The 12,227-nt window shown below is 58.3% G+C and overlaps 1 protein-coding gene across 11 annotated transcripts in view; it reads right to left on the reverse strand.

The window, feature by feature from the left end:
• mark2b (MAP/microtubule affinity-regulating kinase 2b) overlaps nucleotides 1-12,227 on the reverse strand; it is a 370,292-nt gene that overhangs the window by 59,012 nt on the left and 299,053 nt on the right. For 9 of the 11 annotated variants that reach the window (XM_041182005.1, XM_041182004.1, XM_041182003.1 and 6 more), the window contains exons 13-16: nucleotides 11,101-11,279; nucleotides 10,872-10,975; nucleotides 7,949-8,080; nucleotides 3,245-3,505 (exon numbers count right to left, since the gene is read on the reverse strand). In XM_041182005.1, coding sequence (XP_041037939.1) covers nucleotides 3,245-3,505; nucleotides 7,949-8,080; nucleotides 10,872-10,975; nucleotides 11,101-11,279 — 676 coding nt within the window. The remainder of the gene's footprint in view (nucleotides 1-3,244; nucleotides 3,506-7,948; nucleotides 8,081-10,871; nucleotides 10,976-11,100; nucleotides 11,280-12,227) is intronic. The other 2 variants (XM_041182007.1, XM_041182006.1) reach the window with 1 other exon arrangement.

Here is a 12,227-nt window from a genome sequence, read left to right on the forward strand (position 1 = left end):
TGTGTGTGTGTATATGTCTGTGTGTGTATCTGTGTGTGCGTGTGTGTATCTGTGCGCGCGCGTGTATGTGTGTGCACGTGTGTGTGTCTCTATGTCTGTGTGTGCGCGTGTGTATATGTCTGTGCGCGTGTGTATATGTCTGTGCGCGTGTGTATATGTCTGTGCGTATGTGTATGTCTGTGCGTGTGTGTATGTCTGTGCGTGTGTGTATATGTCTGTGTGTGTATATGTCTGTGTGCGTATATGTCTGTCTCTGTGTGTGTATGTATGTGTCTGTGTATGTATGTCTGTCTGTGTGTGTGTATATGTCTGTGTGTGTGTGTATATGTCTGTCTGTGTGTGTGTATGTCTGTGTGTATATGTGTGTGTGTGAGTGTATATGTCTATGTGTGTGTGTGTGTATGTATATGTCTGTCTCTGTGTGTATTGTCTGTCTGTGTGTCTATGTGTGTATATATGTCTGTGTGTATGTCTGTGTGTGTATCCGTGTGTGTGTCTGTGTGTGTATATATGTCTGTGTGTGTGTGTATATATGTCTGTGTGTGTATATATATGTCTGTGTGTGTATATATATGTCTGTGTGTGTGTGTATATGTCTGTGTGTATGTCTGTGTGTGTATCTGTGTGTGTCTGTCTGTCTGCGTGTGTGTATCTGTGTGTGTATATATGTCTGTGTGTGTGTGTATATGTCTGTGCGTGTGTATATGTCTGTGTGTGTGTGTGTATATGTCTGTGCGTGTGTATGTATATGTCTGTGTGTGTGTATGTCTGTCTGTGTGTGTGTGTCTGCCTGTGTGTGTGTATGTCTGTCCGTGTGTGTGTATGTCTGTTTGTGTCTGTCTGTCTGTGTATATCTGTCTGTCTGTGTGTATATAAATCTGTCTGTGTGTATCTGTCTGTCCGTCTTTCTGTGTGTGCATGTACCTGCTCACCCGTGTGTCTGTGCTAAGTACATCACCTCAGTGAATGGCACAGCTTGCTGGTGCAGGGAGTGGAGAGAGAGCAGTCCCTCCCCAATCATCACACACACAATGCCAGATCTCAGCCAGGCTTCGCTCAGAGTGGTGCATGCTCCAAACCCACCCCCCCCTCGCTCCCCACCCCCACACCACCTACATCCCATAGCTCCTCACACGGTCCTTGTTCAAAATCATCTGCGAGCTGACACTACAGGTTCCCAGTGTCACTGGATTGGATAGGAGACCCTCACCATTACCTGATATGTGAATGGTACTAAACACATGCCCCAGGGCAACATGGGGTGAGTGAGCTCCAAGGCATGGTATGGTGTAATAGCCCCAAATGAGCAAAGTCTTTAACAAGAGTAGGAACAAACAAAACGTTAAAGTGGCAGAGTTAGGAACAGGAGCTGGAACACCCACAGGGAGGGGATACAGTCCAATATAGGTGAAATGTGTGACTGGGGGAATACTAGATACACAATGGACAAATTCACAGGTTTAGCTGAGAGAGGAATTCAAAATCCTTCAACTCAACCAGCATCGGGGAAAGGATTCTCACAGGTTAAGAGGGCAGGCGGCCAGGGGTAACCCGAGACAGGGGCATCACCCATTACAAACCACAATAGCTCAGGCAGCCTTACCCAGACAGATCGTGCAGTGTGATCTAAAGCAGAAAGAAGATAGTGGAGATCAGGACCACCAATTACAACCCCCCTCCCCCCAACCCTAACCAGCCACCCATCCCCCACCCCGACACACACACACACACACACACACACACACACACACACACACACACACACACACACAACCTCCACCAAGAAAGATGTGGAGGGAAGCCATAGGGGGAGGGCAGTCAACTGAAAATGTCAATGCTGGGAGTGGGACAGTTTTTAGATAATGTAGAAATATGGGTCAGCCGAGATCGAACTGATGGAACAGGTTGGAGGGGCTGAATGGCCATCTCCTGTTTCAGTTCATACAAGTCAGCTGCTCTGAGGGAGCCCAGGATTGACAGCCAGCTGATTAAAACGGTGTGTCTCTTGCTGCTATCGCCGCACAGTGAATAGAAAGATCGTCAGGCCTGCCTTGCTAACACCCCACACGAGCTGCATACCAATCCCTGGCCCAATTCACAGCTTCAAAATCCACCGCACAAGTGCAGCAAGCCCTGCCTCTCTCAATACTGTGCGCATTGCAGAACTCTGCACACACTCATTGACACAGTTATCACATCGGAGCTGGCCAGGCACTCCTGGGCACAGGAATCTCGGAGGATTTTACAGCCTGTCCTGGCTCGCTGTCCCGGTTCAGCGTTTAATCAGACCGGAAGATGATGTGCACAGGCCCATGTGAAACTCTCCACAGCCAAGTTATTTAATTCACTCCGCTGCAGGATATCAGCCATCTTTGTGGCTACTTTTCTGTGCCTCCTTTTGGAAAGCCTTTTCTCCCCACCCCACTCTCTCCCTCTCTCTTTCTCTCTCCACCTCCCCCAAGCCATTCATTCGCCAGCCGGTCAGACTCCCAGCTCTGCTGTTTGCTGATCATCCACTAGATGTCAGGCATGCGCAGGCGGACAGACAGTCAGGAGACCACAGCCAAACAGTGCTGCTCCCCCTGTCCAGTGGGTCACCAGGGTGGGGGCTGTCAGGCAATCAGGGAAAGGGTGTCCGGACCCACCTACTCCACAGCCTCTCACTTCCCCGAGCACTGAGGTCCGCAGCCCTGTTCTCGGGAGGGAGCAGCGGAGAGGCCGGGGGCTGGGCTGGGCTGGGTGCTCCATCTCCAGCCTCCCAACCCCGCCCCCCCCAAAGCCCCGGGCTCCCAGGGTCTATCCCCGGTGCCTCCTCCCTGCCGCCCCTTGGGCCTGTGAGGTGCTGCTGGGCTACCAGGAGGGCAGCTCGGGGCGTGTTGCTGTCTGCGGAGCACGGCGCTGATTCCAAGAGCAGCAACCTACGCTGAGCCCAGGGTGCTCAACCCCGCTGGGCAGAGCGTTCAAGCTGTGCTATCGGGGAGCGGGGCATAGGGCCTGACCCAGGTAATCGGAGAGCACGATACCATTCGGCCCATCGAGCCTGTGCGGGCTCTTTGAGTGGAGTTAGTGGATGAACTCCACTCCCGCCAGTTCCCTACAGCCTCGGCGATGACTCCCTGGGGTAACTGGCCAATTCTGCTTCACAGAACAGGGCGGAGTGACTGCTTCGCAGCTTCCACGCCAGCGGGTAACTAGCAGCAGAGAGAAGTCCCAAGGGAGGGAAAGTAACAGACGCGCTTTTTACCTGCGGACAAATTTGGAGGTGAATTTGCTGAAAATGCTGCCTGAAGCTCCTCTCCGTGACTGGCTGTTGCCGTGGGACAGCGTGGGTGAGGCAGGGGGACCGTTGAAAGCGGTGTTCTGTTGATCACGGAATTGGCGGAGTTGTCCCCCATCGATGGTGCGCCGGCTAGCCACACCCCTCGGGAAGTTGCTGTGCTCAGTGGCTGCGCTGCTGATGTTGTGTGCGGAGGGTGAAGTGACAGGAATCCGCTGGGGTGCAGTGCTGTGGGGGGAGTGGGGGGGGGTGGGGAAACAGAAAAGAGGGGAAAGAACATTAACATGAACCTCGCAAACAGACAGCAGCAAAACTCAGCTACACTTCAGAGCCACATCACCAAGAGCACAAACACTGTCCAGTGCAGTGAGCTTGGCAGGGATTGTCAGAGGGTCAGTGCTGAGGGAGTGTCGCACTGTCAGAGGGTCAGTACTGAGGGAGTGTCGCACTGTCAGGGGGTCAGTACTGAGGGAGTGCTGCACTGTCAGAGGGTCAGTACTGAGGGAGTGTCGCACTGTCAGGGGGTCAGTACTGAGGGAGTGTCGCACTGTCAGAGGGTCAGTACTGAGGGAGTGCTGCACTGTCAGAGGGTCAGTACTGAGGGAGTGTCGCACTGTCAGAGGGTCAGTGCTGAGGGAGAGCCGCACTGTCAGAGGGTCAGTGCTGAGGGAGTGTCGCACTGTCAGAGGGTCAGTGCTGAGGGAGCCCCGTGCTGTCGGAGGGTCAGTACTGAGGGAGCGCCGCACTATCAGAGGGTCAGTGCTGAGGGAGCGCTGCACTGTCAGAGGGTCAGTACTGAGGGAGTGCTGCACTGTCTGAGGGTCTGTGCTGAGGGAGTGTCGCACTGTCAGAGGGTCAGTACTGAGGGAGTGCTGCACTGTCAGAGGGTCAGTACTGAGGGAGTGTCGCACTGTCAGAGGATCAGTGCTGAGGGAGAGCCGCACTGTCAGAGGGTCAGTGCTGAGGGAGTGTCGCACTGTCAGAGGGTCAGTGCTGAGGGAGTGTCGCACTGTCAGAGGGTCAGTACTGAGGGAGCGCCGCACTATCAGAGGGTCAGTGCTGAGGGAGCGCTGCACTGTCAGAGGGTCAGTACTGAGGGAGTGCCGCACTGTCGGAGGGTCAGTACAGAGGGAGCGCCGCACTGTCAGAGGGTCAGTGCTGAGGGAGCGCCGCACTTTTAGAGGGTCAGTACTGAGAGAGCACCGCACTGTCGGAGGGTCAGTACTGAGGGAGTGCCGCACTGTCGGAGGGTCAGTGCTGAGGGAGCGCCGCACTTTTAGAGGGTCAGTACTGAGAGAGCACCGCACTGTCGGAGGGTCAGTACTGAGGGAGTGCCGCACTGTCGGAGGGTCAGTACTGAGGGAGTGCCGCACTGTCAGAGGGTCAGTACTGAGGGAGTGCCGCACTGTCAGAGGGTCAGTACTGAGGGAGTGCCGCACTGTCAGAGGGCCACTGCTGAGGGGCTGCTGCACTGTCAGAAGGTCAGTACTGAGGGAGCGCTGCACTGTCAGAGGGTCAGTGCTGAGGGAGCGCTGGGCTGATAGAGGTGCTGTATATCTTGCCAACCTGTTCAGGTGGATGGTAAAGGTCCCACAGCACTACTATGGGGCTGGGAGCTGTGGGTAATTTTGCCCCCTGTACCTGGGCCAACATTTCAGTACCAGCGGCAATCTAAAACAACACTTCATGCATTTCACTGGAGTTTATTGGATCTTGCTGTGCACAAAAAAGCTCTTATGGTTTCCTCCTCTAACACCGAACTCCAGGCACTCAGAGATGTTAATGTGCCCCATCAGCACCTATATTGTGGGGTGAGGTGGTGGTGAAAGAGAATGAAAGTGTCTTGTGGAGTGTGCAGCACCCATCCTTGGTGTATGTGAGGAGCTGGCTGAAATGCAGAGACCTGCTGTTCCACTATGGTGTGCAGCTCACTCCCCTGACCCCGAGTGACCAGGCTCTCAGTCAGGCTGCCCACTGGAGCACTGACGGTGAATATTAATTCTGGCTTTTCTCCCTCTGCAGCGAGTGCTCCGCAGTGCAGGCAGGTTTCGAGAGAGACAGATCATTCAGTGAAGAGCAACCGGATCCTCTGGGGATAACGTTTGCATTATTCATGTAGAGAGAGGGTTTCCCTTCCACAGCTCCTGCTGCTTTCTCCTCTGGCAGCACTGAAAAAGGCTGCCTCAGGGTCTTAGTGCCCTCTGCCTCCTCCTCCTCCCTCCTGACCTCTCGGGTGGGATTTTTAACCTTGTCGGTTGGGCCTGGAAGCGGGCGTGAGGCTGACTGCCGCCCACGATGGGGCCCTGACATCGAGTTCACACTGGCTGGCTGCTGATTGGCCAGCCAGTGTGAAACACGCAGGTCAGCACGCTGCTGGGGGGGGTGCGCCAGGTGAGAGGGGGGGGCGCTGGGGAGAGGGGGGGGGGGGGGGGGGGGGGTGGGCAGAGGGGGGTGGGGGGAGGGGGTGGGGTGGGGGGAGGGAGGAGCGGGGGGGCAGAGGGGAGGGGGGTGGGCGGAGGGAGGGTGAGGAGGGGAGGGGGGTGGGCGGAGGAAGGGTGAGGAGGGGTGGGCGGAGGGAGGGTGAGGAGGGGAGGGGGGTGGGCGGAGGAAGGGTGAGGAGGGGTGGGCGGAGGGAGGGTGAGGAGGGGAGGGGGGTGGGCGGAGGAAGGGTGAGGAGGGGAGGGGAGTGGGCAGAGGGGGGTAGGGGGAGGGGGGTGGGCAGAGGGGGGTGGGGGGAGGGGGTAGGGGGAGGGGGTGGGGTGGGGGGAGGTAGGGTGCCGAGGGGAGAGGGGGTGGGCGGAGGGAGGGTGAGGAGGGGAGGGGGGGTGGGCGGAGGGAGGGTGAGGAGGGGAGGGGGGCTGGGCGGAGGGAGGGTGAGGAGGGGAGGGGGGAGTGGGCGGAGGGAGGGTGAGGAGGGGTGGGCGGAGGGAGGGTGAGGAGGGGAGAGGGTGGGTGGAGGTAGGGTGAGGAGGGGAGGGGGGGTGGGCGGAGGGAGGGTGGGGGGAGGAGCAGCAGGGGGCGGGTACACGCAGGAAAAGCTCCCGGGGCACAGAGCTTCCTCACGGAGCTGATGATTTTAAAAAATCAGAAATAAACACTTCACAATGTTAAAAACCTGTCCCCGGTCAGAGTGACTCTGTCACATGAGCAGGGACACGTTACATTCAATATTTAATTGTTCTTGGAAACCTCATCTCCTCACCGTGCTCCTCTTCTGACTGTCTGCTGGATCCATCCTGTGTGGCCTGTGGAGCTGCTTCAAGATCCTCTTCCTCCACTGAGTCCCCCGAAACCAGTGTCAGATTGTGGAGAGTGCAGCATACACCCACCATCAGTGACACCCGCTCTGGGGGGTATTGGAGTGCTCCCCCTGACTGGTCCGGGCACCGGAACCACATCTTCAGAAGACCTATGGTCCTCTCTATCAATGCTCTTGTGGAGGCGTGACTCCTACTGTACCGCTGCTCTGCCCCTGTTCTTGGACGTCTAGGAGGCATCATGAGCCCTTGTCACCCAGCAGCCATCCATCCAGCCGGGCTGGAGCACTGAAGAGCTTCGGCACCTGGGAGTGTCTCAGGATATAAACGTCATGGGAGCTGCCAGACTTGCACCTTGTGGTCACACACTATCTGGACGTTCATCGAGCGGGATCCTCGAGTGCTTTCCTGTTGACGAAGGCACCCGGCTGACCCGCTGGCACCTTGATGCCCAGGTGTGCGCAGCCGATGGCACCCTGAGCGAGGGGGAACCCAGCAATCGCTGCGAAGCCTTTGGCTCGCTCAGCCTGGCTGGCCTCGTCCGTACAGTAAAGAATAAAGGTCAGTACCTGCCTGAACAGAGCTTCTGTCACCAGCTGACTGGGAGACTCCACACAGATCCTCAGGGAAAGAGCCAGAGGTATGGAAGTTGATGCCTCTGTTGGAGCCTCCTTCGGCACTGCACCTCGGACATGTTGAGGCAGCTGCATCGCCTGTAAACCCTGGCAGCAGGATAGTGGTGTCTTCTGCTGCCCCTAATGCCTGGGACTACCTGCTGGCCCTGCCCCCCTTGTGCCTGCACCTCTCCTCCCACAGGTCCCTCCCCTGGAGGCTGCACTGGGACCCCGGGCCTCCTCTCCCTCCTGCCCCTCTCTTCCTCCTCAGAGGAGGAGGTGCCTCCAGCGGAGACCACAATCCCCATTCCCAGGGTGAGGGAAGACTGTCTGATCCCTGGAAGGGTCCACACGGCCTGAATGCTCCAGGGGGCCTTGGAGACACCAGTGAAATGAAGCCTGGAAATGCAGGTGAAGCTATCAAGTACAAATAAGCAACCAGCAACAAGCTATCTCCTAAAATGCTCACTGCTCGCACTGGCAATGCTGCTGCCCCTTTTAATCCTGCCCTTGGGTAAGGCTTTGCAAATTGGGCGCTGCCCGCTTGCCAATTTTGCCCTTGCGAGGGGCGTGAAATCGTACGGGCAATGGGAACCCGGGTTTAATTGGGTTTTTAATGGTTCTGAGTGGGCTCGGGCAGAGCTCCAGCTCTCCTGCACTCCGGCCGACCGGGAGATTGTGCGCATGTGGGACGACATCGGGATGTGTGTTTGGAGCAGTCACTGAGGATCAGACCCGACCGTTGCTAGAATTCTACCACATGTAAACCCTGTAAAGGTTGCTGTGCCCAGGAAACTTGCCTTGGGCGCTGAGTGTCGTTGTTAGTCCCTGTGGATTTGGACGGGTGGACAGAGGTGGACATGGATTTTGAGTGCCGTGTCCTTGCTGAGGTCACAGACATGGAGGTTATTCTGGAGCTTGGTGCTGATGAACTGGAGGATGAAAAGAAGTTTCATTAGTGCGATTCCCTGCACAACACATCACTGTCCCCACCCCAACTTCACCCCACACGGCCCACCTGCACCAACCCCCCCCCAATCCAGACAGGCCTGGCCTTAAACCACCCCCACCCCACTGGGCCCAGCCTCACACCCCCGCCGGCCCTGGGGGGAGCGCGGTGAGGCGTGGGGGGAGTGCACCGAGTGTGGGGAGAGTGCGCGGTGAGTGCGGGGAGAGAGCGCGGTGAGTGTGGGGGGGAGTGCACCGAGTGTGGGGGGGAGAGCGTGGTGAGTGTGGGGAGAGTGCGCGGTGAGTGCGGGGAGAGAGCGCGGTGAGTGTGAGGGGAGAGTGCGCGGTGAGTGCGGGGAGAGAGCGCAGTGAGTGTGGGGGGGAGAGCACGGTGAGTGTGGGGGGGAGAGCGCAGTGAGTGTGGGGGGGAGAGCGCGATGAGTGTGAGGGGAGAGTGCGCGGTGAGAGCGGGGAGAGAGCGCAGTGAGTGTGGGGGGGAGAGCGCGATGAGTGTGAGGGGAGAGTGCGCGGTGAGTGCGGGGAGAGAGCGCAGTGAGTGTGGGGGGGAGAGCGCGGTGAGAGAGCGCGGTGAGTGTGGGGGGGAGAGCGCGATGAGTGTGAGGGGAGAGTGCGCGGTGAGTGCGGGGAGAGAGCGCGGTGAGTGTGGGGGGGAGAGCGCGATGAGTGTGAGGGGAGAGTGCGCGGTGAGTGCGGGGAGAGAGCGCAGTGAGTGTGGGGGGGAGAGCGCGATGAGTGTGAGGGGAGAGTGCGCGGTGAGTGCGGGGAGAGAGCGCAGTGAGTGTTGGGGGGAGAGCGCGGTGAGTGCGGGGAGAGAGCGCGGTGAGTGTGGGGGGGAGAGCGCGATGAGTGTGAGGGGAGAGTGCGCGGTGAGTGCGGGGAGAGAGCGCGGTGAGTGCGGGGAGAGAGCGCAGTGAGTGTGCGGGGGAGAGCGCGGTGAGTGCGGGGAGAGAGCGCGGTGAGTGTGAGGGGGAGAGCGCGATGAGTGTGAGGGGAGAGTGCGCGGGGGAGCGCGGTGTGTGCAGGGGGGAGAGCGCGGTGAGTGTGAGGGGAGAGTGCGCGGGGGAGCGCGGTGTGTGCAGGGGGGAGAGCGCGGTGAGTGTGAGGGGGGAGTGCAAGGAGTGTGGGGGGAGAGCGCGGTGAGTGTGAGGGGAGAGTGCGCCGTGAGTGTGAGGGGAGAGTGCGCGGTGAGTGTGAGGGGGGAGTGCACGGAGTGTGAGGGGAGTGCACGGTGAGTGTGAGGGTGAGTGTGAGGGGGGAGTGCGCGGTGAGTGTGAGGGGAGAGTGCACGGTGAGTGTGAGGGGAGAGTGCGCGGTGAGTGTGAGGGGGGAGTGTGCGGTGAGTGTGAGGGGAGAGTGCGCGGTGAGTGTGAGGGGAGAGTGCACGGTGAGTGTGAGGGGAGAGTGCACGGTGAGTGTGAGGGGAGAGTGCGCGGTGAGTGTGGGGGAGAGTGCGCGGTGAGTGTGAGGGGGGAGTGCGCGGTGAGTGTGAGGGGGGAGTGCGCGGTGAATGTGAGGGGGGAGTGCGCGGTGAGTGTGAGGGGAGAGTGCGTGGTGAGTGTGAGGGGAGTGCACGGTGAGTGTGAGGGTGAGTGTGAGGGGGGTGCACGGTGAGTGTGAGGGTGTGAGAGGGGAGTGCATGGTGAGTGTGAGGGTGAGTGTGAGGGGGGAGTGCACGGTGAGTGTGAGGGGAGAGTGCACGGTGAGTGTGAGGGGAGAGTGCGGTGAGTGTGAGGGGGGAGTGCGCGGTGAGTGTGAGGGGAGAGTGCGGTGAGTGTGAGGGGAGAGTGCACGGTGAGTGTGAGGGGAGAGTGCGGTGAGTGTGAGGGGGGAGTGCGCGGTGAGTGTGAGGGGAGAGTGCACGGTGAGTGTGAGGGGAGTGCGCGGTGAGTGTGAGGGGAGAGTGCACGGTGAGTGTGAGGGGAGTGCACAGTGAGTGTGAGGGGAGTGCACGGTGAGTGTGCGGTGAGTGTGAGGGGAGAGTGCGCGGTGAGTGTGAGGGGAGAGTGCGCGGTGAGTGTGGGGGAGAGTGCGCGGTGAGTGTGAGGGGAGAGTGCGGTGAGTGTGAGGGGGGAGTGCGCGGTGAGTGTGAGGGGAGAGTGCGCGGTGAGTGTGAGGACAGTGCGCGGTGAGTGTGAGGGGAGAGTGCACGGTGAGTGTGAGGGGAGTGCACAGTGAGTGTGAGGGGAGAGTGCGTGGTGAGTGTGAGGGGAGAGTGCGCGGTGAGTGTGAGGGGAGAGTGCGCGGTGAGTGTGAGGGGAGAGTGCGCGCTGAGTGTGAGGGGAGAGTGCGCGGTGAGTGTGAGGGGAGAGTGCGCGGTGAGTGTGGGGGAGAGTGCGCGGTGAGTGTGGGGGAGAGTGCGCGGTGAGTGTGAGGGGGGAATGCGCGGTGAGTGTGAGGGGGGAGTGCGCGGTGAGTGTGAGGGGAGAGTGCGCTGTGAGTGTGAGGGGAGTGCACAGTGAGTGTGAGGGGAGTGCATGGTGAGTGTGCGGTGAGTGTGAGGGGAGAGTGCGCGGTGAGTGTGAGGGGAGAGTGCGCGGTGAGTGTGAGGGGAGAGTGCGCGGTGAGTGTGAGGGGAGAGTGCGCGGTGAGTGTGGGGGAGAGTGCGCTGTGAGTGTGAGGGGGGAGTGCGCGGTGAGTGTGAGGGGGGAGTGTGCGGTGAGTGTGAGGGGGGAGTGTGCGGTGAGTGTGAGGGAAGAGTGCACGGTGAGTGTGGGTGATACACAGAACAGGACAATTGATTGATTTGGCAGTCACCTCTCTTTTCCGTTCTGAACGTTACTACCCTGTTGACCTGTGACAGCTCGATCCACCATTGGGGAATTCCTGCCCCGGCTCACACCGCCAGGCAGTGCGCTGTTCTGTAAGGGGACAGAGAAAACATGCACATTGAAACAACACACTGAAGGGCAGTGAGAGTGAGACAGCAGCGAGGCTCCTGGCAGTGACCACGCCTGTGGCTCAGTGTCTCTGTACCAACACTCACCAAAGTGGATGGTGTGCTGGTTTTCTTCCTGTCCGAGCCGGTGTGTGGACTTGCCGGCACTTTCACATTGCTGCTCGACCGTCGAGAGCTATCCTTCTCGTCCTCCTGGTGTTTGGAGTCAGTACTGTTTGCCTGGTTCCTCTTGGAGTAGGAGTTGGTGCTGGGGTTGGTGGGACCAGCTGTAGCAAGGATAAAACAATCACGGTTTACCGAAAGGTAGTGTGAATGTCAACCACCTTCAGCAGGGACTCAAGTCAAAAGCCAGCCTTATTTCAGAGTGCAAAACACTCGAGGGATCAAATTACTTCCTCCTGCATCCTATTTCCCAGAGACTGAGGGTTCAAATCCTACCTGAATTCAAGAAAATCTATGAACTTTTGGGTTTGTGCCAATGATTATGAAAAACTCCAGGGATGAGAACTGCTATCCCTATGCATGGACTGGGAACAGCATTAATCAGTTACAGAGTAAAACTCCCTCTACACCGTCCCCATCAAACACTCCCAGGACAGGTACAGCACGGGGTTAGATACAGAGTAAATCTCCCTCTACACTGTCCCCATCAAACACTCCCAGGGCAGGTACAGCATGGGGTTAGATACAGAGTAAAGCTCCCTCCACACTGTCCCCATCAAACACTCCCAGGACAGGTACAGCACGGGGTTAGATACAGAGTAAAGCTCCCTCTATACTGTCCCCATCAAACACTCCCAGGACAGGTACAGCACGGGGTTAGATACAGGGTAAATCTCCCTCTACACTGTCCCCATCAAACACTCCCAGGACAGGTACAGCACGGGGTTAGATACAGAGTAAAGCTCTCTCCACACCGTCTCCATCAAACACTCCCAGGACAGAAATAGCATTGGGGTCAGATACAGAGTAAAACTCCCTCTACACTGTCCCTATCAAACACTCCCAGGGTCAGTACAGCACGGGGTTAGATACAGAGTAAAGCTCCCTCTACACTGTCCCCATCAAACACTCCCAGGACAGGTACAGCACGGGGTTAGATACAGAGTAAAGCTCCCTCTACACCGTCCCCATCAAACACTCCCAGGACAGGTACAGCACGGGGTTAGATACAGAGTAAAGCTCCCTCTACACTGTCCCCATCAAACACTCCC

The sequence above is a fragment of the Carcharodon carcharias genome (genome assembly GCF_017639515.1).
Source record: "Carcharodon carcharias isolate sCarCar2 chromosome 37 unlocalized genomic scaffold, sCarCar2.pri SUPER_37_unloc_2, whole genome shotgun sequence".
NCBI lineage: Eukaryota > Metazoa > Chordata > Chondrichthyes > Lamniformes > Lamnidae > Carcharodon > Carcharodon carcharias.